The 25,242-nt window shown below is 45.6% G+C and overlaps 1 protein-coding gene across 2 annotated transcripts in view; it reads left to right on the top strand.

Annotated features, from left to right (window-relative positions):
- The window catches only part of LOC146857442 (angiopoietin-2-like), a 198,380-nt gene that overhangs the window by 127,649 nt on the left and 45,489 nt on the right, over positions 1 to 25,242 (top strand). For both annotated transcript variants that reach the window (XM_085647960.1, XM_085647964.1), the window contains exons 4-5: positions 20,852 to 21,084; positions 21,833 to 21,957. In XM_085647960.1, coding sequence (XP_085504086.1) covers positions 20,852 to 21,084; positions 21,833 to 21,957 — 358 coding nt within the window. The remainder of the gene's footprint in view (positions 1 to 20,851; positions 21,085 to 21,832; positions 21,958 to 25,242) is intronic.

Here is a 25,242-nt window from a genome sequence, read left to right as displayed (position 1 = left end):
CAAATAAACCCTAAATTCAAGACAGTTCACCCATCACAAAGGCAGGTGACATTTCCTGACTTCGCCCATGGCAAAGTTTAGTTAGTTTGATACAGGTGACGATGTTGATGGGTGTCCCACTCACACACCACTTCAAGCAATGGAACCCCAGAAAGAGAGGTTTACCCACTACTACGCTGGACTGTCCGCAGTGGCGTAACCGAACTTGAGGGTGACCCCCCCATAGGAGAGTAGGATCTGTTTCTTACAGTCACCCCCACTTTTTGCAGATGTTTCAGTGCTTCGGCTTAGTCCGACTGGGATCCTGCTATTCAGGACCCCAGTCTATCTGCTTTCTCCTCTAAATTGATGGCATGTACTTTAGGTTCACTCCAGATTGGATTCAGGGGTACCCTTATAAGTCCCTAGTATATGGTATACTATGTACCCAGGGCATAGGTACCCCAGAGGCCTCCCAGGGGCTGCAGCCTGTATTGTACCACCCCTGAGAGACCATTCAAAATTACACCACAGGTCAGTTACAGCAGCCTGTGCATGGTGGTGCATGCACCCCTTACTTATATATAGGTTCACTATATCTATCCTATATCACTGCACATATAAACCTATCAGTCACCCCTATGGCAGGCCTTATTAATCCTGAAGTCAGGGTGCTGGGTTTTATGTGAGAGGGTGCACCTGCATGAGCAGAGCCCCTCTGCAGCCTTCGGAACCTATATTCCGGGGTTGTTTGTGATGCAGCCAACCATATATACATTATAACCTTGCGGTAAATGCTAACTCTAAAAGGGCTGCAATGAAACATGTTGTGTTTGAAGTCTAACACCTTGGAATCATACCTCTCTGCCAGTAACTGGTGGGGGAGGTATGATTCCACCCTCACAGAGGGAGAAATATGACAACACCGTTACACTCGGTAATCGCTTTCTCGACCCTGGAATCACAAAATGGATGCTGCCAGCCACAGACACGAGTCTGCCCTCCTGCTGCTGGACGAAACTCTGCTACAGGAACCAAGTACTTCGACGATCTGCACGACGCTGGATGACTGAAGAATCTCCCTTAGAGTGAAGGAGTTACTCCCCTGCAAGGCAGGCACCTAAAACGCATCTGACCAGTTTGCATCTCCCGAGCTCCTGAGGACTCCGAAGATTTCTGTAACACAGGAGGTGGGTTCCCAAGGTCTCTGAGGTTGATCTGTGCTCTCAGCAATTCTGAGGCCCGCCTCCCTCGTGGGGACCGTGCAACTCGAACCCCTGTGCACCACGTATATTTGCAGCAGCATATGCTTTTTGGCGACCCCTGAGGCTGTGCTTTGGTTTACTTGTAGTCCAGACCCCAAGCAGTATTTCCACTGAAGATTTCCGGCCTACACTCCATGAGTGTTCCGTGGGCTGGTACTTTGTGATTCAGCTTGAGGTCCCTTTGTGATCCCTGGTCCATCGACCTGTGGGTCCCTGTGAAGGTAGCTTTGACTTTCCATGGGCTTTCCTGGTTGCTCCAGATGTGCCCTGACTCTCCATAGCTTGGAGAGTCCCTAGGACCTTGCTGGTCCTCACCAAAGCATCTTTCCTCTGCTTGCGTGGGTTGCAGTTGCCAAGGCTTGTTGGTATTCAATCCAGAAACTGAAATCCCAGCACTCAACATCCTTTGTGGGACAGCTCACCTCCAGACTTTGGTCATCATTGACGTCTCATGGTCCCTGTGGCGGCAGAGTCAAGCTTCACCTCTTCTCACCTGAAACACCCGACATCGGTGGGCATTCGTCTACCATGCCCCTGGTCACTGTGAAGTGACCCAGACTCTAACCCCTCTGCTTTTAGGTTCTTCTCAGCTCCGATCCAGACTTGGATCGCACCGTACACTTTTCATCTTCCCGGCAGCAGCACTTCTTCGCATCACGCCATTGAAATCAACAAGCGTTTCCAGCACCACTTGACCCCTGTGCACCCGGCTCCTCTGGGATATGTAACACGGGTACCTCGGTACTCTCAAGGGTGCTGGCCTTAGAACCTTCTATGTTCCAAAGGGTTTGCTTGAAGTCCTCTTCGAAGTGTCCTTAATCTTTAAAATTCCAACCGCGACTTTCCCATTGAGTTGTACGGAGCTGGGGCCTGTGTTCACACACTGCACTTGTCCTCCATGGGTCCCCTGTGTCACTACCTTGGGTGGGTCCTTGGGGTCCTAGCGATTCTACGTACTGTAGGCACTGTGTATAGTCAAGTCAGGGTTGTTTTACCACTTTCTTAGTATATGGTTTGGTCTCCCCCTGGAGCCCACTGGGTATTGTGCTATTTACTGTCGTTCTAGTGATTTAATATTGTGTTCTTTGTTCTCTAATCTCATAAAGAGGTTAGTAGAGAGTGTTTAGTAACAAATACATATATTTTATATATACACCTTGTGTGGTTCTCCTTTCATTTGGTCATTCAGGAGGTTATATACTGGTAAAACAAGCTACTTTACATTCCTTCGAGACATAGCCTGAAGGCTGCTCTCCATAGCTACCACTAGGATAGCTTTCAATAAAGGGTGTCTTTAACCTAATCATCAATAAGGGTCATTTGGACTGGTGCAAGGTGCCCACTTTAATTAGTGGACAGTATATACCAGGCCAACTTCTCACCCCCCCTGCAAAGTACATAGAGAACCCCCCTACGCTCCGGACCCAGTCAGGAGCTCTGAGCCACCGCTTGTGCACAGTGCCGGAGGGGCCCCTGGAGCTCGGGCCCCCCATGGGGGCTATTGTTACACCCCTGGCTGACCGTAGGCCTGACAGCAGCAGGTAAATAGCTGCTGTTCAGTACACAGGCACCAGCTACTTTCTCTTTGAGAGTTTGAGAGTGGCACAGGAGTGTCAGCAATGTTGCCGGTCACCTGTGCTCCATAGCTGTTGTCTTTTGTGGCCCAAAGCAGCAGCAGGAAAAGACACTTGATTAACTGATGTTAACCAGGGCCCGTCGTTTTACTACAACTATTTTTTTTATTTTTTTTTATGGAGTTTTATATAGCGCGAACTTGACCCGAATCGGGTATCAGAGCGCTTTACATAGCCTTACATAGCAGCAGTTACATTACATGAGGACGCATTCATTTTTTTTGTTTTTGTTAGGCACGGGGAGATTAAGTGATTTGCCCAGAATCACAGAATGTTCAGCGACATTGCCGAGACTCGAAACCAGTTCCCTAGATTCGAGGTCGACCGCCCTAGCCGTTAGGCCAGCTCCTCTCCACCACCTGCTCTCCACCACCAATGTTAGAAATGGGATTTCTGGTTGGCTAAGGCTTGCGCCAAAGCCAGGCAGAAACCACCACTCTAGTCAGGGCAAGGGAGTTACACGCTGAAGATAACCCCTGCTCACCCACTTGGTAGCTTGGCACGAGCAGTCAGGCTTATCCCAGAGGCAATGTGTAAAGCGTTTGCGCAACACACACACACAGCAGCAACACACTAAGCACACTACAAAAGAGACTCCACACAAGGTTATTTAAAAAATATCCTTTGTATTATCATGAACACATTAGAAACATAATCACACATTTACACTGAGCCAACTGGCACGAGGCAACTATATGTATAATAAACTTACTTACATGGTCTATATAGACTTTCATCCAGCCGATGCTTCCATAGGACTGTTATTGTGTTATACACTTTTCCTCCACCCACTGCATCATGGGGCAGTGGCTCAGCCCACTTTTGCCATTGGCTATCTGCACTTTTAGTGATGACATTTTCCCCTTTTACAAGGAGCACATCCGCACACAAAGTAGTTCTCCTAATTGGCAGTGACTACGGTAGTAATGTAGGTTTTGATACCCAAACAATATTTTTTCTTTATTGTTGCTTTTAGCCAATATTGTTTTTAGATTGATGAGTGTACAACAGCTTCCCCAAAAATAAAGTTTTGCAAAAACCATGACAAACAAGCATTAAAAAAAGCCAAAAGGCTACTCTTCTGGGTGATATGCATGCCCTACAAATAGGAAGAACACAACATAGCATAGCTCGCAAAGATTAAAAGCATTACACAATCTCAGACCTGACAGCTCTGCAAATCTCACACCAGATCAACAGAGAATTGTTTAGCAAACAGAAGATAAAATAATCCATCTAAAAATGTCCCAAAAACAGCGGGTTTGAGTGCAGCTCTCCATAGTCAAGCATCTGACATTTGTCAGCACCAAACTTTCAGCTCAAGGACCACTTTACTCTGTTAAACTTACTTATTCCTGCAATGATGGGACTCTAAAATAAGATGGGAAAGAAAGAACGGGTGAGTACTCAACGAAACGCGATGTGCAAGAACTGTGAAGAAAGGACTATCACTTTCTACATCTGAGAATGCTGGTCCAAGTCTGGGTCAGCCCTTCCATCCCAGGTACATGCACGCTCCGTCTGCCAGGTAAACCCAGATCTCGTGTTTCTGGGTCAATGAATACTTTAGCTACCCAAGCCAGATTTGAGGATCCGTTTAGAAGCACATCAATTTTGGCCAATTAATCTGTTGCGGTAGAGAGTGGTTCTGGCCTAGCTGGATTGATCACTGCTTTACCTAGTTGCTTCAATCAATTCAATCAACTGAGCCTATACCATATGTTGATCTAACTGCATTCACAGAACTAGAAGGAGATTGACATTGGCTCCTGCAACTGCTGAACATGGAACAAATGTTCCCTGATGACATGAGTGCTGCTGCTAGCGGTCTTTAGATTTCTGTACATACAGTATTTAAAGAGCTTTGCGTCGCAGCACTTGCACCTTTCTCTACTTCAAAGGTACAAATCCCTGAGATCCATAATATGACACTTTCTGATCAGTGCCTAATTTGTAAGAGAATGAGTGCAGGTGCCCAAAGCTCTGCTCAGAACCCTGTGGCCGGTGCTATTAAAGGTCTGAGTGCCGAATACCAAAGCTGCCTCGTCTTGAATTCCGTTCACGCGTCTTTAATCCATTAACAGACACGCTCTTTCCCTTTTGCAAACTCTGGGAGGTTCCTGCTTTTTCCTTGTGTGATGTTTTTTCAGACTTTCACTTCCTTCTTTTGTGTTTCTCCTCTCTTGTTCTTGGTAAATGTACGAGGAAGAAAAGTAAGTCCCCAAAAAGTTTGCCTGTGGCCCCCAACGGCAACCACTGGCTCAAATTAAGCCCTGCTTTCAATATCCACCTTCTCTGCTTCACCCCTACCTCTTTCTTCTTATCCTTCACCCATGCGAGATCGCTTCAAACCATGCTTCTTTCATATTAATGCTGCTTGATTGTTGAAAGTGCTGAGAAGTGTGTTCTGCAGGTCATGTGTTGAAATCCCAACATGCAGACTCGGCCTTCCATCCTTCCAAGGTTGGTAAATTGAATGCCATAAATTGGGTAACAATAACATCTGTTATTTTCAGTGTTTAGAAATGGCAGAAGTGTGATATGAAGCAGTCTGTAAAACACGTTTTTTGTGTTACACAGCAGTAGGAGCCATCTTTCGGGCACTTTAAAAAAGTGAGACTCTGCTTTTCGTTCTTGGACTTAGTTACGTCAAAGATGATTGGTTCTTAAACAGTCACATAGTCCAGGGGTAACTGCCTATTCTCGCAATGGAATGCTGTCTTAGCCCCAAGGCACATCTCCTCAATTGTTTATGCCAGAACGAATATATGTGCATGTCTCCCTCTCACCACCTCCATGTCCACCACGCCCCTTTTATTGCAAACTCCCTCATACCTTTTCTATAACTTTTCAAACAATCAAATCCAACTTTCTTCAAGTTTATGAAAGTTACTAAGTAGTTTTTATAAAAATGTCCAATTCGCAATTTGAAAAGATTTGAAAACATTTTAAAGTTTTAACATTTGGAGTGGTTAATATAAGTATATTTTAATTAGTTTCATTCTGAGGTAAAAGAAAAGCTGCACATTCCATGAGGAAGAAACTAGTATGCTAACAGTATTGCAAAATGTGATTTTTATGCAATTTTCCCACAAATATTTAAGGATCTTTTTCTCAACTTCAGGAAAGTTAAAGAGATAATGCTGCCATCTGTTGCACTTTCTAGCAGTAAAATTAGGTGGGATATAACGTTTGGTAGAGGCAAGTGGTATAATTCCTTAGCATTAACTCCCAGGATGTATTTTAACCCAGCTAACAACACACACTTGTAGCATTTTTTTTAATAAAAGCCTCACAATGTTTCACAACACTTTTTAGCACTAATAATTAATTTCGGAGCTAAGTTCATATGTATATCCAGTTTGTATACATCAGTTTGAGCAGCTCCTACGTTCTCGTGGCTTGTTTGCAGATAAAGGAATTAAGGCTAAGAATGGTAAATTGATTTGCAGAGGATCACTCCAGCAGGAGTTAACAACATCACATACCACGTCATCTTGCATCATTCACAGTGAGCCACTGGGATAAATCGATAGGCACACCTTGGTATCAAGAAGAGGAGCACGCCATTCTTTGTGCTAAACAGTCTGTCCTCCTCTGACTTCTGGCACAGACTCTGGTTACACATTGACACAGTATATGACCAGCCTCGACCCTGGCAAGAGAGCGCCAAGAGGTCTCTCTAAAGGCCTGATTACGAGTTTGGCGGTCCATCAGACCGCCAAACCCGTAGTGGAGGTGTGGTGGCGTTCGAGGACCGCCGCACCAGTAGTCTGTTCGCCGCATTACGAGTACAGTGGTCAGACCATGAGGGGACCACCGCAACTGCTGGGGATCTGCGATCCCTGGCAGTGGAGAGGATCCACGATCCCTGGCAGTGGCAGGGCGGTCCTGAGGCCGCAATATGCTTGGCGGTGCTGCTGCTGCACGCCAAGCATATTACGAATTTCTTACCCGTCTCACTTTTAACTGCGGTAATTCCACAGTGAAACATTTGCCAGTGAGGAAAGGGCCCCCTTGTGCCTCTGGTCCTGGGGATACATGCAGGGGGCAAATGGTGCGCCTCCCCTGTGTGCATGCACCCTCTGTTCCTGCACAGCATGGACTGAACAGTCCATGCTGTGCAGGAACGGCCTTAAACGTTCCCATTGCGGTACCATTTTAAAAGGCACCACCGTGGGAATGCCAAAAGACCGCCCACCAGACTATAAAAAATACTTGTAATTTGGCAAGCTGCCGGCGGTAAGCTTTTGCGGTTCAGGTGCGGGACGGTGCCCTGCCGGCCTGCTCCCGCACCGCCAATGTCGGAACCAGGCCATAAACCTCCTGTAGGATCTCTGCCCAGGGTGGGTTTGATTAACACAAAGGTAGATCTTCTTAAAGGTTCAAAGTTAGTGAATTTCCTAAACTAACTCAATGAGTGTGACTATATGTTTGTTTTAGCAGTATTTTTCCATAATGCCGAGCTCCTTTAAAATGCATACCAAAAGCATGGGCAATGATAGCGAGTACAGATGGGTGTAAGCTTACCCAACAATAATCAAAGATCTCATATAACCCTCTTTAATCGTGTTATTAACGGGATTCCTGAGGCATGTGTGCATGGCTGGCGATGAGAAGGCTGCCAGAGCCTGTTGTGCAAGAGTTGGATCTATTCCCGAGACCACCAAATGTGCTCCCTGCAAGCAAATGGGACAGCTCTGGAGCTTCAAGAATTCGCTTTGAGACTGAACTGGGTGTTTGGACACAACGTTTGTGACAACGACAAAATGAACAATCATTTCAGTCCCAATACGCCTGGCTTTAATGAGCTAGCACACCATGCAGAAATGCTGCTTTGTACATTAAAGCCAGACTTGTTGGCTTTGCCAGTGCTTGGTGAAAGAAGTAGCAATAACGTGTTGGTGTCTGGACTGAAAACATATATGAGCTAAAGAAGAGGATGTGAGAAACAGTGAAATGTTTGAGTGTGATTTTCAGATATGAAATAGTCCCTGATACATTCCAAAGGAAGCGCGTCCTCAGGGCATAATGAGAAAACAAACAGTCAATGGCATAAGGTGAAAGAATATTACCTCTCTGGGTGGAGCCAAAGTACACTCTGTGTATATTTTAAATAATTATTAATAGTAGGTAATACACACAGCTGCGCTGTCAAGCCAGTGCTGAAAATAAAACTACGGAACAGCTCAGCGGTCTACGAAATAATGAAGACTCCAGGGAGGGAAGAAGGCGCCTTCTTTCAGAAGTTTCCTTCAGCCATATTTAAAGCTTCTGCGTTGACATTCTGGGGCCGTATTATGCATGCCGTGCACTTTACCTGTTTGTGCCACGGCGTACCTTTCAGAACGTGCACCGGGCGTAAACAGGAACAGTGCGCACTATTACTAAGAATGTCCTGCCCCCCGGGGCAGCTGTGAACACAGTGCGTTCAAGTGAAATATGGAGCGGCTGCTTCAAAGCTTCGGTTTGTTTCAAAGTGCAGGAGGCATGTTGCAAGCACTTTGAGGAGGGGAGAATGATCCCCTTGCAGCTGGGTTAGTGAGTGACTGCACCCGCCTGCAGAGGGATGTCTGGTTTCTTCCTCCCAAAGGGCTGCCTTTAGGAGAGAACTCTGAAAGTGCACCAATGTTTTGTGGCTCGCTTTCAGTGCGCCTCCTCTGGGCATGTTTGCCTCTGCACCTGCATTCGTAATATGGCACAGGTGGACAGGCAAAGTGATTTCCTCATTTGCATAGGGCCACGCCCCCATGCACGTGAGGGAACGCCCTCTCATGACAGCGCTGGTGCTGCATGCGTGCCAGCGCTATCAGCATTACAGAAGGTGCCGCACAAGCACCTGCAGCCCCTACTGTACTACCATTGTGCTCGGACACATAAAGCGGGTGCACACGCCCGTTCTGCCCACAGGGCACAATGTATAATAAAGCCCCCTGTAGGCTAACAAAGAGATAGGTGACAAAAATAGGCCCGGATAAAAGTTTTGTTACGCTGGCATTATCTCGCATAATTTCCAGTATTTCCACTTATGCTTGTAATGCAAAATTCTTGAAATTGTGCTATTATACTATATCACATCATTTCAAATCCATTTGGGTAAAAACAGTATTGCATGTGCACAGGAACAATCCAAACAACCAGAACATGAAAGGCTGTTGTTCACAGCGCTAAACACCAGATTTGCCTTTTGTGTAATTTCGCCTAATTTTTCTGAAATTTCACGCAATTACCCAGAAGGAAATTATGTGAATTTTACACCCCTAGAGAGAATCCAGCATGCAGTTGACCAGTTTGCCAACTACACATTGGTGTGTGGTTTGAGTAACAGTAGAGAGTATGCATTTGCGCTGTGGAAGTAGAAGGAATCCACATTTCGTCATTGAGCTAGCCTGGACTGCGATGGAGTCCAGAAGAAGACTTTTTCCAGAGGTAGTGTAGTAAGGACTCCCTTAATACGTACATACATTGTTAAGTTAGCATAACCACGTCAGAAGTTAGAAAGCCATCTTGCTGCTTTTGCACACGACACTGCGTTCACATGTTATTGCTTAAACGAACTGCTGACTCGAGTTTTGCCTCACACGAGAGCAATCTGTTGTTACCATCCCGAGCTCTGCGAAGCGACCTTGGTCTGCACACGATGTGACAAACAGTCTGAGTTTTTAGACAATGCATGTTTTCCACTCTAGGTTGATCGACCCACTATTTAGTCATAACACACGAGCAGCTGCACATACCTGAAAGTTGGTGCTTTTAATATCACGGACATCATGTTTATTATTCAGACCGAAGACGAGCCTTCCTGCGAGAAGACTCCTGATGCTCCTGTGATGTGATTTCACTAAGCTGATCTTTGAGGTATGGGGTCCCCTATTCAAGCCTAAGAGACCTTCTGTTAGTCTAATAATAATATTAGCCTCTTAGTAAAGGGAAAGTGGTAGTATCCACTGTCATTATAACATGATCACCCCTTTTATATTCTATGGAATTGTAACTATGTTGATGGTTTTGATTTTAATCATTTGTCTGCTTGTATTAGCCAAAGTACTGCATATTAGGACACGTGGTCTATAAAAATAAACTCTTTTTATTTTCACCGTGTCTCTGTTGATTCTTGTTGTGGACTGATGTGAGAATAATATACGAACAGGTATTTCCGATTCCCACCATTCCTGAGTATGTACTGAGTCGCGTGTTCTGGGTTGTCTTTTCATTGGGACCTCCGAGCTAAATCTCGGATAACGAATGGGACACTTATGCTAGCCGGATACTGGGTTCTGGGTTCTGAGGTGAGTTTCTGGTACACCACAACTCACTGAGGTCCTGGGGTTCTACGCATAGTTCTGTGTATAAGCAGAATCCCTGCAACAGTAGCAAGGGTGATCAAGTATCAAAGAAAGAATGGGGGGTGAGGAGGGTTGTGCTGTTGGTGAAGCAATCAGACAACTGGTGCTAAAAACGGTGACATCGGTTTTACAACCATAGAGATATGCAGAAAGGAGGGAGGAAGTGTTAAGGAGTCAGAGAGAGAGGATTGAAGTTTTGCAGTTGTTTTCAAGACACGTGTTTCATGCATGGAACCTGTTTGGACTGATGAGTTGATGAGTCGCGTGTTCTGGGTTGTCTTTTCATTGGGACCTCCGAGCTAAATCTCGGATAACAAATGGGACACTTATGCTAGCCGGATACTGGGTTCTGGGTTCTGAGGTGAGTTTCTGGTACACCACAACTCACTGAGGTCCTGGGGTTCTACGCATAGTTCTGTGTATAAGCAGAATCCCTGCAACATGGCGCACCTAACGTTTGGTCTATGAGTTGAAACGCCTTAGTAGTGCTCGCGTTTGTCCACAACACCCTCATTCTTGTTTCCGGATAACAAGTCTGACGGATTTAAACCTACCTAGGTCTATTGATATAGGTTCTTTCAAGCTTGATAATTAAAAAGGTTAGTGAACCCTTGTGCTACTGATAGTTTCACATGTGTGTTGTCCTAATGTCGGTGGATATTGCGGCGCATAGCCGTGCAGCTCTGAAACGTCATTTGACGCAGTATGGGGTGCCGGACACTGGTATGAACGTCATCTTTGTAGTGGGAGCCGATGCGGCTCATCCCTATGAGTTGTTCTACTCTTGGGTGACGATTCCAGCGGTGGGGGATGATGACACCTTTCATTCTTACACTGCCGCTGCCGTGCCAGCGAACTATACGCCGTATAGGACACAGGAAATACCAATATCTGCTTGGCAGCATCTTATTTGGTTTAATGGCGCCCTTCCCCATGTGGTTATACCGCCGAGAATGGGCCCTTTATCAATTGCAGGGGCCACTTTGCCGGTACTAGCCGGATTTACGCCTCATCCCCGTTACCTCACGGTGATGGTGGCTGAGCTGCGTGTACTACACACTGCCCTCATTACGGTATATAGGGCGTTAGTGCAGTACGTGTCACGCAATGTGCAGGCGGGGGCACCTGCTGTTGCGGGACAGCCTACTGATCATCACGCGGTGGTCATTAGTCCTGTTATGGTCAATTCTGTTATGGGCAAGCGCCCCCAAACTAGGGATGATTTCCCCTTTTGGCTTGCTGAAAAATTTGACCAAATAGAAGCGGTTTACCCGAATACTACTCCTGTGGAGAAACACAGGATCCTCACCATTAGTTTGCCTAAGGACTTGGTCCCCCACATTGATGATTGTGCAAATTGGGGCAAGGTCTTTGCAGCGACGTACGCGCAGTGCTATGGCACTCCGTCTATGTTGCAGCTGCCCTCCGTAATCAAAAGAGTTCAAGAGAACCATGGTGCGGAGTCTGCGATAGAGTTAGGGATGCGGCTCCTCGGGCAATTTGACCTGGTGGCTACCATGATAATTGGTAACCTGAAGGGTGATGCTTTGCATTTCCAGGTTCGTAATGAACTGAAATGAATTCCTGAGGAGGAAAAGCCGCAGGAATTTGCGAAAATAATCGCAGAGGCATATCGGGATTTGGGTCGTAGCTCTTTAGGGGTTAAGCCTGTAATAAAGAATCCCGATCTAAAACAGCAGGGTAAGGCAGAAACGTCTGGTAAGGACGACCGGCCCTTTTTTCCTAAACAAAAATGGCAGGTTAAACAACAGGGAAAGCAGCAGCAACAGAAACAGGGCTCTCGGCCTGCCTCTCCCGTACAGTCAAGTAGCGAACGCACTTATGATCTGCGCGATCGTGCTGCTATAAAGTCTCCTGATAGATTTCAGGTTTCTGAACAGCGCTCTCCTCGTTCTTCACAGGAAACATCGGCTACACAGTCCGGTGGCGGAGGCGGTGGCAAAGGTCGGGGTGCTCCACAACAGCGTGACCAGCCCCGACAGACTGAGGGTAAAGGCAAGCAGGACGAATTTGCACGACAAAGACCCCCGTTTCAGAAGAAGAAAGTGGCGGCTCTGACGGCAAGGTATGCCTCAGATAGTGCGGACACAGCTTCGGAACCGGACATGGGCGCTGACGCTCCTGGACAGCGCAGCGGAAATTACCATAGTCCGTCAAGCTCTGCGTCCATTTCTGGCGGTGACAGCAACTGATATATCGGTTACTGTTGAAACAGCTGACACCAGAGTGGCTCCCCCTGACAGACTTTATGAGATAGTCTTATTAATAGAGGGTGACATACAACGTACAATAAAAGGGATTTTTTTGGGATAATCTGACCACCACCTATGATATCCTCCTAACGGAGGCAGATTGGCCCCCAGCTTTCATTTTAGAGGCTCCTAGAGGGGAGGAAGTAATCCTCCCGTCCTTTGCGCACACAGTGCCTAAGGACCAAGCTGAAGTGTATGCTGAGGAGTGGGCGCTTGCGCTTGCGCCGGCGGTGTATCGTACTCAGGTGGGATGGGACAGATTGTCCCCCTGCCATGAGATTCCATTGCGGTCTATGCCCCAGCCTCAACCTCAATATCCTATGCGTCGTGAAGCGAGACCCCACGTCGCGGCAATCCTTGAACAATTGGAATATCAGGGTGTTATTGAAACATGTGTGTCCCCTATGAATAACCCTTTATTCACTGTAACGAAGCCTGACGGCTCGTACCGTTTAGTTTTGGATTACCGGCACCTAAACTCCCACTGCCGGACCTGCGCGGTACAAAATACACATAGCTCGGCTTTGGTCGACAGTCTCGTGCGTAAGAGATTTAAAACGACACTTGACATTTCCAATGGCTTTTTTAGCCATAACCTGTCCACACTGAGTAGCCAGTGGACAGCGTTTACTTCAGGCGGAAAACAAAAACAGTTTACAAGATTAGCCATGGGTTACAAAAATAGCCCTGGCGTCTTTTCTGCTCGCGTGGTTTCTCTTTTAGAAAGAATAGACCCCGAAGCATACTCATATGTTGACGATATCTATCTTACGGATGATGAGCTGATGCCGCATCTGTCTCGAGTTGACAATATTATCGTGAGTTTTGCAGACTATGGCTACAAATTCAATTTTGCGAAGTCACACATCGCAGAATATACGGTGTTGTTTTTGGGCTACGAGCTCAACAATGAAGGTAAGGGGTTAGCCCCCCACTTTCTGGAAAAGTGTGCACGCTTAAGTGCTCCTACGACACTGAAGAAATTACAATCTCTGCTGGGTTTTCTGAATTTCGGCCGTACGTACATTCCTGATTATGCCCAGCGTATCAAGCCGCTTTACGCCTTGGTACAGCCTTCGTTTTCGAAATCTAGCTGGCAGCTAGAACACTCTGCTATTTTACAGTCTTTACAGGCTGACCTTCTTGCTTCACAATACTTGCTGACACGTGATAACCGCACTAACCTGGTAATAAGAATAGTACCAGGCGCCGTGGGGTTCACGTATTTGACGTTTAATGAGGGCGACACAGTCCCCATTGCGTACAAATCCCACTTGTACACCTCTGCTGAATTACGTTTTTCCACGGTCGAAAAAGTTCTGACTGCTGTGCAGATGGCGATCCTCAAGGAACGCGCACTGTCGCATGGGAAACAGATTCTGGTTGTAACTCCATATCCTGCTTTAGAGGCAGTGACTAAAGCAAGTGTACCCAATTCTAAAGCTTTGCATCCACGGTGGATACAATGGGCTACAACACTGACGTCGCCAGACGTCACTTACGTCTTTGATGCCTCATTACAGACTCAAGAGTACTTGCAGTATGAATTCGTTCATCCGGCACCTCTGTCTTTGCGCCCGCTCGAAGAATACCATTGTGTCATATACACTGACGGGTCTGCGCAACCCGCAATTGGATCGAAGCACGCTTATTCTGCGGCTTGCGCAATTGTCGTAGGTACATTCGTAAATGGTGAATTCCAATCTGATGCAGTGCATACGCAGTCATTGGGTGATTGTACCGCGCAATTGGCGGAGCTCCGGGCTCTGGTGCTTGCACTGGAGTTTGCTGATCCCCGAGTCACTACTCTTATAGTGAGTGATTCCTTCTACTGTGTCCAGTCCTACAATGACAATTTACACTTCTGGTCTCAGAATGATTACCGCGACACTAAAGGTAGCACAATTAAGCATAAAACGCTTTGGGTTCGAGTGGCGGACTTTAAAGAACGTCTCCCTCTCGTAAGTGTTATTCACACTCTTGGTCACCAGCGGCTTGGTGTCCATGCTGTCGGCAACAGCTTAGCTGACGAGGCAGCGAAAACAGCAGTGGCTACATACTTAGTGGCAGCAGTTACAAGATCCAAAAGTAAGATTGATGATGACATCTTGGCAGCTATTGCTGCTACAGAGAAGGGAGGAGATTACCCGAAGGGTTTTCCCTCTCGGTATATTTATCATTTAAGTCCTGATAACGTCCCATTAGTGAGGATTAACAACGTTGGTGATAGAATAATTCCCAACGCGGACTGCAGACCAGCACTGATCTTGGCTGCGCATGAGGGGTTGGCGTCAGCCCACGCCGGTGTGTCAGCTACGATATCTCTGCTACAACAACGTTACTGGTGGTTTGGTTTATATAAACAAGCGCGCGCTTATGTTCTTGATTGTGACATTTGCCAACAGATTAAACCTTCTACTGTTGCGCGCCCACCACAGACACAGCTGTACATCTCTAATAAGCCATTTGGTTGTGTTTATTTAGATCACTGCGGTCCTTTTTCTTCTGATACTGCGTGCAAGTACATCTTGGTTGCAGTGGATTCGTGTACACGTTTTCTATGGGTATGGCCACAAAGGAGTGCTGACTTGCGGACTGTCATCAGGGATTTGCGTGTCTTTGTGGGAACTTTTGCGTGTGGTACCTTCCATTCTGATCAGGGCCCTGCGTTCGCCTCTAAGGCTTACAAGGAGGCTTTGAAAAATTTGGGGGTCCTTGTCAAATTTTCGTCTCCCTACCGACCTGAGGGTAATAGTGTGGTGGAGCGAATGAACCGTGACTTAAAGCAATCATTGACAGCACGTGTTTTCGGCACAGGCCGGAACTGGCTAGCCCATTTGTATAACGTCCAACGTGCACTAAATAATCTCCCTAGAAGGTCTCTGGGTGGGCGGACCCCGTACATGATGCTCTTCGGAATCAGAATGTTTGTTCCAGACCTTGATGGTCTAGACATTGCGGCGTCGACCGCACCCTTTGACGTAGATGATCACTGTGCTGTTTTGCAGACTCTACAAGAAGCCAGAGACTCTCTTTCGAAAGAACATTTGCCCTCCACGTCTGAAGCTGAGGTTCAGATTCCGGTAGTCGGCTGGCTACCCCGAGTTCGTGATCTGGTCCATGAGAAGGTGGAGAACAAGAAGGAGTTCGGCCCCTCTTATTGTGCACCAGTTCCAGTGCTTGGAGTGCAGGGTACAAGAACAGTCATTTTACCTCCACTTCCTGGTCGCAAAGAAAACAGGTACATCTCTATTGACAATGTCAAACTTCAGCGAGTGGCCGATACTTTTTAGTATGACTCCGGCAGTTTCATGCCAGACAATGCAAAGAAATTCAATGATGGTTCCTGCTTCTACCACCTTGTCTGATGTTGCAATCGAGATGCATTCAGTTACTGATCCCTTGCTGATACCACCGGCTGGTGGTTTGTCCGATGAGACTGAGTATGCTTATCCTACACGTGGACCTTCGCCTGTTTTACAATCTACAGCACTTGGCCAGTCCCGTTTTTCCTTTGACACTAACTCTTTGCCCTCAACTCCCCCATCAAACATTGCTGTTTTTGTGAGCTGGTTTAAGAAACATTTTTTGATAGCTCCTTGGACATACATCTGGTTGATGCTTTTTGGTATTTTTTTGTTTATGTCCATTGGATTTGTTGTAGTTTTCTTCCGTTTGGTGGATGGCCATTATCTCAAAGAGAGATCGACAATTAGACTTATCAATGGAACTTTGGCCCCCCACTCCTCATCCCACATCATGAAAAGGGACCAGACTTTTGTGAATATTACTGCCTGGCCCGTCATGGATGGAATTGCATGGGATGCAGTTAAATTTCAAATTCATGGGCCTACAGAGGTCATTAATGTGCCTAATGTATTTCGTGTTTCTATGGGTGATGTAGTTAAACAGAACATACGTTCTGATGATTGGGATGTACACGCCATTGAAGCACTGTTTTCAGATTTGAAATATTATGCCGCCTTTGATGCTGAGGATTTGTATGACAATGCGGCTAACTATGCGGAACAGTATTGTTTTCAACATTATGGCAATCACTTCTTGCATAAATCAAATTCGTTTAGAAATTTTGTAAATTTTACCCAGTGGGAACATTGTCCCACCCCCTCGTTTGGCAGTTCACACACATTAGTTGATAAGTTTACTTATTTTACTGATTTCAGTGTTTCAGCCCCGGCATCCTTTTATTTTAAAGTTAAGCCTGAGTCTGCCTCCAAGGTTAGACTGACACACACCAAATTGCTATATTCTAAGTCCTTTATGGATGAGTTGTCAATCAAAGGTTATGATCTATGGAAGGCTACTATTGATCTTAAGTCGGTTTGGGGTTCCAAACCGTGGCAAGTTCAGGGAACTGAAGCTTTACACCGTGCCTGTCTAGTACCAAATCATATGTTGTTTTTAAATGCAACCATCTTCCAAACCACCTGTTTCGGATTGGCCACTGCTAAAAAACTAAATTCGCCTTCTGTGCCGGATCTGGGTGCTTACCCAAATTGGAATAATCACACAGATCTGTCCCTTCCTGCTTTGCAGTTATTGGTTTCCAATTCGTCTTTCAACATTTCGAAATTTAATAGTGAGGGATGGTTAATTTGGCAAAGCAGTTCTGATACCTGTCAACGTCGTTTTCTAGGACTGAAACCGGGGTATACTCAAGATCGAGTGGACCCCCGGTTTGAGTCGTCACATACAGTAACTACATACTCTGTGGGGAAATTATGTCAGTCCTGGCTGCGACATTCCACCTTGGCATCTGTCAAAGTTCATTTATCAAAGTTACATGACAAAATAGATTTGAATGATTTTGTTAAAGGTCCTGTGGGTGGCAGATCCAAAAGATGGGCGTATGCTATTTACAACGAAGTATGGAAACTGTCGCAAATTGAGGCAGCTTCAAGATTGAGAGCTATTGATCAGGCTAATATGGAAAAAGTATTAGCGGTTATTGATAACAGCATTAACACTCTTTCTTCTCGCATTTATACATTAGATAATATTGTATCTTCAATTGTTGATATTGTGCAGGATGATGTGTCTGTGTTGTATCATGGTCAAAACCAGTTGCGTTCTGTTATGCAGTTTGCATGGACATTACAAACATTGAAGGCAGGAAAGGTCCCTTGGGACTATCTGAATACAACATCGTTATTTCTTCCCTTTAACCTTACTGACAAACAGCAGTTCATGTCCATGAAGGATGCTACATATTCCCTGCTCCATATTGAGAAATTGGAGCCGTTACCTTTTTCTGTTGCGGAAGTCGATTCCGCTGTGTGGCTCTTACACGGATTGATAAGTCTACCGTTTGCGCTTTTTAAGTTTAACTCTTGTATGAAACACTATGCTCTGGGTAGATATGAACAGCTGGGTACCGCTTTCATACATGAAGTCTGGTCCCTCCCCTTTACGTATAGATGTACAAGGGACGGTACTGAGGTTTATCTGAAGGGTGAAGAATGTACAACGTCGCCTGATCATTCTGTTGTATGTAGGCACATTCAATTGCACGGTGCTTGTAATGTGCACGCTCCGAATTTGGTCTGCGTCCTCAAAGGTATCCCGGTACCAGTGATTACGCCATCTTTCACGCTGCTTGCAAACGGTAGTTATTTAATTTTAAACAATGAAGCTTGCTGCGGGATGTTAGTAGGGATCCCGTATATAGTAACTGTAACACAGAGGGTTGTCTGCTGCAATAACGTCCTGTTTCCACCCCCGCATGGGAGGCTGGATGCTTCTATCTGGCCTTCAATTCCAACCTTGAAAGCAGAGTTCGACAAAATGAGCAGAATAAGAGCGCTATTGTCCCAAAAGGAGGTGCCATTGACTTCCTCCCGGGAAACATTTGTCCTTCACGTAGCAAATACGCGCACCGAGGTACAGGCGCTTTTGAATACTGACCTCCCCCTGCATTTTGGTGCTTTGATCCAAACAATTTTCAATGCCTCGTCCACGACTGGCCTGGCTCATTTTTTTAAACTGGTGGGCTCGGGCCTCGTGACCTCTTTCCAAACTATTTTTGGTGTGATTCCGGCATTTTTTCATTCTATTTTCTCCAGCGTCTTTGGAGGTGTCCCGTTAATTCTGGCTCTAGTGGCAGGTGTGCTGCTTTTACTTTTCATCTTGCGGAATGGCTGCTCTTTCTGTGCCACACGACAGCCTGTCCCGTCTGCAGCTTCTTCGTGACAGGATGCTTGATTACTATGGTGTCCTGCCGTTGGCGACTTTGAGCCTGGCATATGGATTATCCTTCCGGTATTCCTACTTCACCTGCGTGCAACCTGTCTTCCACTGCCTAGATTGTCCCTTTGAATGGCCTATGGATTTGTGTTTAACCAACATGGTGTCTCCGGACCCGGATTATGATCGACTGATGAGGCCCTTAGTGTCTCACGAGTCTGCCTGTTCTGGTGTTCGGATTATGGCCTGCGGTGCGGCGCATGGTATCCTGGGTAATTGGGACATCGTGAGAGCGGCATATGACTTCTTGAATATGAGTTACTTGGAAGTACACGCTGGGTGCCCTCCGATGCTGCTAGAGGCTCCGCTGATAGAAGAACACGTATGTTCCTTTTCTTTACTTAACTGGATGGCTGAAACCTTCAGTGGCCGTGCCAATGATTTTCTGCTGGAAGCTGTGGCCACATATGCTGCATATACTTTCATGGATTGAGTGAACTTTCGTCCACTGTGTTTTCCTCACGTGTCTTGAACTGTCCCTGTGCGTCTGCACTTCTGCCCGGTGTGGCGTTTTTTCATTTTTCACCTCCCACGGCACGTTTGAGGTTTTTTGTTTTTTCTATCGCTTTTTGGTTTTTTTTTCCTGTTCGAACTTTGCCTGAACTGACCAGTTCCTTTTTAAATTGGATACGCCTTGTTCTGCTCTGTCGCGCTTGATCTCTGCGTTCTCTCTTTTCTTGCATACTAAGTAGTGCTTCGATCAAGGGGGCATGTAGTAAGGACTCCCTTAATACGTACATACATTGTTAAGTTAGCATAACCACGTCAGAAGTTAGAAAGCCATCTTGCTGCTTTTGCACACGACACTGCGTTCACATGTTATTGCTTAAACGAACTGCTGACTCGAGTTTTGCCTCACACGAGAGCAATCTGTTGTTACCATCCCGAGCTCTGCGAAGCGACCTTGGTCTGCACACGATGTGACAAACAGTCTGAGTTGTTAGACAATGCATGTTTTCCACTCTAGGTTGATCGACCCACTATTTAGTCATAACACACGAGCAGCTGCACATACCTGAAAGTTGGTGCTTTTAATATCACGGACATCATGTTTATTATTCAGACCGAAGACGAGCCTTCCTGCGAGAAGACTCCTGATGCTCCTGTGATGTGATTTCACTAAGCTGATCTTTGAGGTATGGGGTCCCCTATTCAAGCCTAAGAGACCTTCTGTTAGTCTAATAATAATATTAGCCTCTTAGTAAAGGGAAAGTGGTAGTATCCACTGTCATTATAACATGATCACCCCTTTTATACTCTATGGAATTGTAACTATGTTGATGGTTTTGATTTTAATCATTTGTCTGCTTGTATTAGCCAAAGTACTGCATATTAGGACACGTGGTCTATAAAAATAAACTCTTTTTATTTTCACCGTGTCTCTGTTGATTCTTGTTGTGGACTGATGTGAGAATAATATACGAACAGGTATTTCCGATTCCCACCATTCCTGAGTATGTACTGAGTCGTGTGTTCTGGGTTGTCTTTTCATTGGGACCTCCGAGCTAAATCTCGGATAACGAATGGGACACTTATGCTAGCCGGATACTGGGTTCTGGGTTCTGAGGTGAGTTTCTGGTACACCACAACTCACTGAGGTCCTGGGGTTCTACGCATAGTTCTGTGTATAAGCAGAATCCCTGCAACAGTAGCAAGGGTGATCAAGTATCAAAGAAAGAATGGGGGGTGAGGAGGGTTGTGCTGTTGGTGAAGCAATCAGACAACTGGTGCTAAAAACGGTGACATCGGTTTTACAACCATAGAGATATGCAGAAAGGAGGGAGGAAGTGTTAAGGAGTCAGAGAGAGAGGATTGAAGTTTTGCAGTTGTTTTCAAGACACGTGTTTCATGCATGGAACCTGTTTGGACTGATGAGTTGATCTTTTGAGTATGGGATTGTTTTGCGTTACAAGATAGAGTTGAGAGAACTTCAGGCTGCTCTTCGTCTCAATTTGCCTGTTATGAAGGGTTAAAAATAAGAACATGGAATACTTCTTGTGAAAAGTAGAGTTTCAAGATGTTACACGTGTGTTAGATGGAACACACTGTTTCGGAGTTAACAAATGGGATTCCCCAAATTGTTCCTTCAGCTTCCTAGAGAAGAAAATTCTGGAGATTGAAGACAAACACGAGGCTGAACTCCAAATCGTCAAAGTTGAAAAGCTCCAAACGCAGGACCTTCTCTTCAAGCAGAGCGAGCTGATTGGGGAGCTCGGCCAGCAGCTACATGCCGCCACACTCAACAACAGCCAGTTACAGAGGCAGCAGTCGTCACTCATGGACACCATGAATCAACTTTTGAACCTGGTGTCACAATGCAACCGTGAGTATTGACTAATGCTGTGCCCTAAGGAATGCATCTGCCCTCCCATTGGTGGATTGGCCATGTCACACAATTGTTATCCAAACAAAGATGGCACCCAACCTGCCCATGGGACATTTCTCTACAGGACCTTGCTCTGAAAGTGGGGAGCGAGGGAGGGAGAAAGAGGGAGAGGGATACTGACTGTGAGGACCGAAACAGTCCTCATAGCGTGGGAACACTGACAAGCCTAGACAAATACTATCTTTGTGAGGACTAGTCACTATAGTTTATTTAGGTACTTTTGAGCAAGTATATCAAAAAACTAAAAGTGCAGTTATATTTGCCTGAGTACGCTTTATAACCTAGCCCAGTATCAAAGCGTTTGTGGAGTTAGAATAGTAATTTCACACTTCATTACTATCACTGGGGGGGGGGGGAGAGAGAGAGAGTTCCTTGCAGTACGCACGTCATGTGGGCCCTGCCTGAGTAACTTTTTACACACTCCCCCCTGCCCCTTACATGAAACAAAAGAGTTTACACTATCTGATCCTTCCATGCTCAGTTAATTAATTATTAAATATGTGCGGAAGAGACAATATTTTCATAATTCTGAAAGAAACCTCATATCACACCAGTAAACTCATGCTCATTTAAAGTAAAACCCTGGAGGTTTAAAGCTCTGGTTGCCCTGGCCTTTTGTTGGGCACCGGGTGTTGTTCCATTCTGACCCTAGAGGGTAAACCATCTCCCCTTTGCTCTATTCCAGAAATTTCTATGGTTCCCAAGGAGGTGCAGAAGGACTTCAAGGACTGTGCAGATGTCTACAGGTCAGGGTTGACCACCAGCGGTGTCTACACCCTCCGTTTCCCCAACTCTTCAGCGACCGTCAAAGTAAGTTGCAGGAGGTTGCAATGTGCATGTAAATGTGTGTCAGCGAAGTGTCAGTCTGGAGGTTGCTAAAACTAACATCACCCACCCTCTAAAGTCCCTCAGTTTCAGTAGCGGTTTCTCCGGGAGTCTCAGTTTTACCGACAGTGCAGTTCTGTCTTGCTTTCAGTCACAGAATGATCCTTGAAGACAGTGGATTCTGCCAATGTCTGCGGACTCGGGGTAGGCTGCTGATTGGTGGCTCCTGTAAGAAAGGGGCCACGTGACAGGAAGGAGTTGTAATAGTGTGAGCTATGATCTCGCCCCTTTTCCTTTTGTTTCTGGGTGCAGCGCCCCAGCGATGGTTGGTCCCAGTGAGGATCCATGGCGAATTTACAGATATATGCAAAGTATATCTTCAGATGTTTAACTTATCTCGGCGGTATATGCTATACAAGGGCAAAATCTCTGGTGGGAAACTCAAAACAGTTTTGATTAGCATGCTGTCAGGGCTGGACTGGCCGTAGCGGGCACCGGGCATTCCTCTGGAAGGGTGGTGGGCGTTTTGCAATGGAGGGGGCGTTTTTGTTACTGGGGGCTGGGTTTGCAGTGGTGCTGCTACATCAGCCCCCAGTAACAAAAGCATCAGGGGGGTGGGTCCGTCAAAATTGCCAGGACTGCTTTGGGATCCCAGTCCGGCCCTGCATGCAATGTTTCTGAAGCAGCATTGTGTACGTGTGCAGCATACCAGAAAGTGAACTGTGACTAATCATTTCTTATATGTTTTTTGAGCGAGAGTAGGTTGCAGTTGGTAGTTCATGTCCACCAACACATCTTTCTTGAAGTGTGCGAAATTGAGAAGTCAGTCAGCAGCTTGCAAATACAAAATAGTGATGGGTAGAATTATTAAATTAACCACAGCGAGTAGTAATTACTGGGCCATATTCCAACAACTTTTGCCCACAGTGGGACCTCAGATTAGACTTTGTAATATGCAAAACAGCCTTACACCTTCTCCGCTAGCAACAGTCCAGCCTGAACGTCCAAGCCAGGCCCTCTCTGGACCAAAAAACTAATACCCCAAGACTGGTTTTGGCCTGATTGGGCCTCTTCAGTTAAGTATAGCTTGGTTTCAGAGACACAGTGAGCTCTGCGCCCACGTCTGGGAATACCTGGTGCACTTAGCACATCGCACTGAGGAATACAAAAAAGTAATAGATGGAATGCTTAAATTAATCTCAGCCACTGGAACCAAGCGTCACCCGACTGAAGCTGCCTAACTAGGCCGAAACGGGTCTTGGGTTGGCTGTGTTACAGTTTGTCAGTTCAGGCTGGAACTTCCCTGTTGAAGCAGGACCAGGACTGATTTTCTTATGGCTAGGTCTATTCCAAGATGGCAGGTTGAGCAAAACACGATAGACTGCGGCCCAAAGAAATTACCAGTGGTTACAACTAATTCAAGCATCCATCCAACACTTTTTTATATTTTTAATTTGGAAAGCAACCAATAGAAAAAGTTCTAAATGCTAATCAGACCTCACCTAAGCCCACCAACCAGCCACACTCCTGCACTCCAGCACTGACCACAAACTGATTATCTCTAAAAAGGCTTTTCCAGAATTGGTGGTAAATAACTTAAAGTGGCAGAAGCGAAACTATGGCACAATCTCCCCAAGGACCTGCGATTAATCAATTACCTCTCTATTTTTAAGCGTAACTGAAACCAATCCCCCCTTAAGTGGTAAACAAGAAGAATCTGATGCAATATTCTGCAATCCCTCCCTAAGCCTGCACTTTCATCTCCCTGTCTCCTCCTACTTCATCCTGCTGTATCTCAACCCCTTTTCACCGACCGCATGTCAGGACTGCTTAATGTCCTTTATCTTGGACACTTGTTCTTGTTACTGTCTGACACAAGTTTCTATTTTATTACCTCTAAGCTTATTTTACTATCACTTATTCTCATTTCTGCTTGTTTTCTTTGTCTGTGCTTGTTCATCGCATGCTGTGCTGGTAGCTGGACCTCTGGCACGCGTTGTCTATTAGAATTATTAATAAAAACATATAATAAAATTCAGAGTGCAGCGGCTGTCCCCAGCTCCTTGAAGAGTCACCGGATTTCCTCGATGGTCTGAACCCTCATAACCTTCTAGACCAAATTGACATATACACTGGAAAGAGGGAGCCCTTTGCCAACAAAGCAGCAAGAAATATTCTCATATAAGACAATATATAACAATATCATCACCCAGCACCTTGTGTGCACCCCTCTGACTAGAACAATTTTTGAAAAATGTAAGAGAGCATATTGGCATACAGGACGCCATAAACTGCACAGCTGGGGGTATTTTTAATAGACATTCCAGGAAGTCCATGGGGTGATCATGTTGCAGGGCCTGTAGATTGTTGTTGATTAAATATACTGGAATTTTTTGTTTGTTAGCATTGTGTCTATGACCATTATGGTCACTACGGAACTGATTTGCGTTTCCTGTCTTCAGTCGCCGCTTTATTTCAAACATTCCCGTCTGTATTTATCCATATTTATTTTTTGCTCATTTTTTCTGTATTTATCCATTTTTATTTTGTGTTTTTTGTATAAATAAAGCTGCAATGAGTATTTTTCCAGATTTATTTAACTGATAAATGTATACTCGCATTTGAATGTCCTAATGGTTTCAGCCGTATACAGCTCAATGGCGTTATCTGAAAACACTTGCATTGTAGTATAGCATAAATAACTGTAGCTCTGCACATAATTAAGCTTAATTAGGAAATCTATTGTCTTTTTGCATCTCCCCTTCCTCTCAATCTGTGCACCTACTGGCCTGGCACTCATGATTGACAATAGAAAAATGCACCCAAAGAAGGCTTATTTTCCGTATGTGTCTGTATTTAAAAATAAATACAGGCAGGAAAATAAATAGTTTTCTGTCAGTATTTATCTGTAAAAATCAGTAGAAAGGGAAAACTCGGAGCCCTAACTATGACACATTTACTTCTTATGTTGGGGCAGGGCTAAGCCATGTAAAGAAGTTTAATCCATGTTTTATACAGCACATTTGGAGACCTGTTGTTTTTTTTAGCAACGGGGAACTTCATCGTTTGCCCAGAGGATGTTGCGTGTTTTGCTGTGGCCTCCCTTGTATGCTTCCCTCCACCACGCTATATATGTCACTCTGAAGCACCATATGCTTCTCTGCACTCAAGGGCTCTACTTTATTTTTCACTGTCTGTGTTTGCTCCCCCTTAACCCTCCAACTCTCCCGCACGCATGATGCTCACTATCCTGTATTATTCTTTGTGCCT

The sequence above is a fragment of the Triturus cristatus genome, chromosome 3_2 (assembly GCF_964204655.1).
Source record: "Triturus cristatus chromosome 3_2, aTriCri1.1, whole genome shotgun sequence".
In the NCBI taxonomy this organism is placed as follows: Eukaryota; Metazoa; Chordata; class Amphibia; order Caudata; family Salamandridae; genus Triturus; species Triturus cristatus.
Note: the sequence above shows the minus strand (reverse complement) of the source record. Positions and strands in the feature narration are given on the sequence as shown.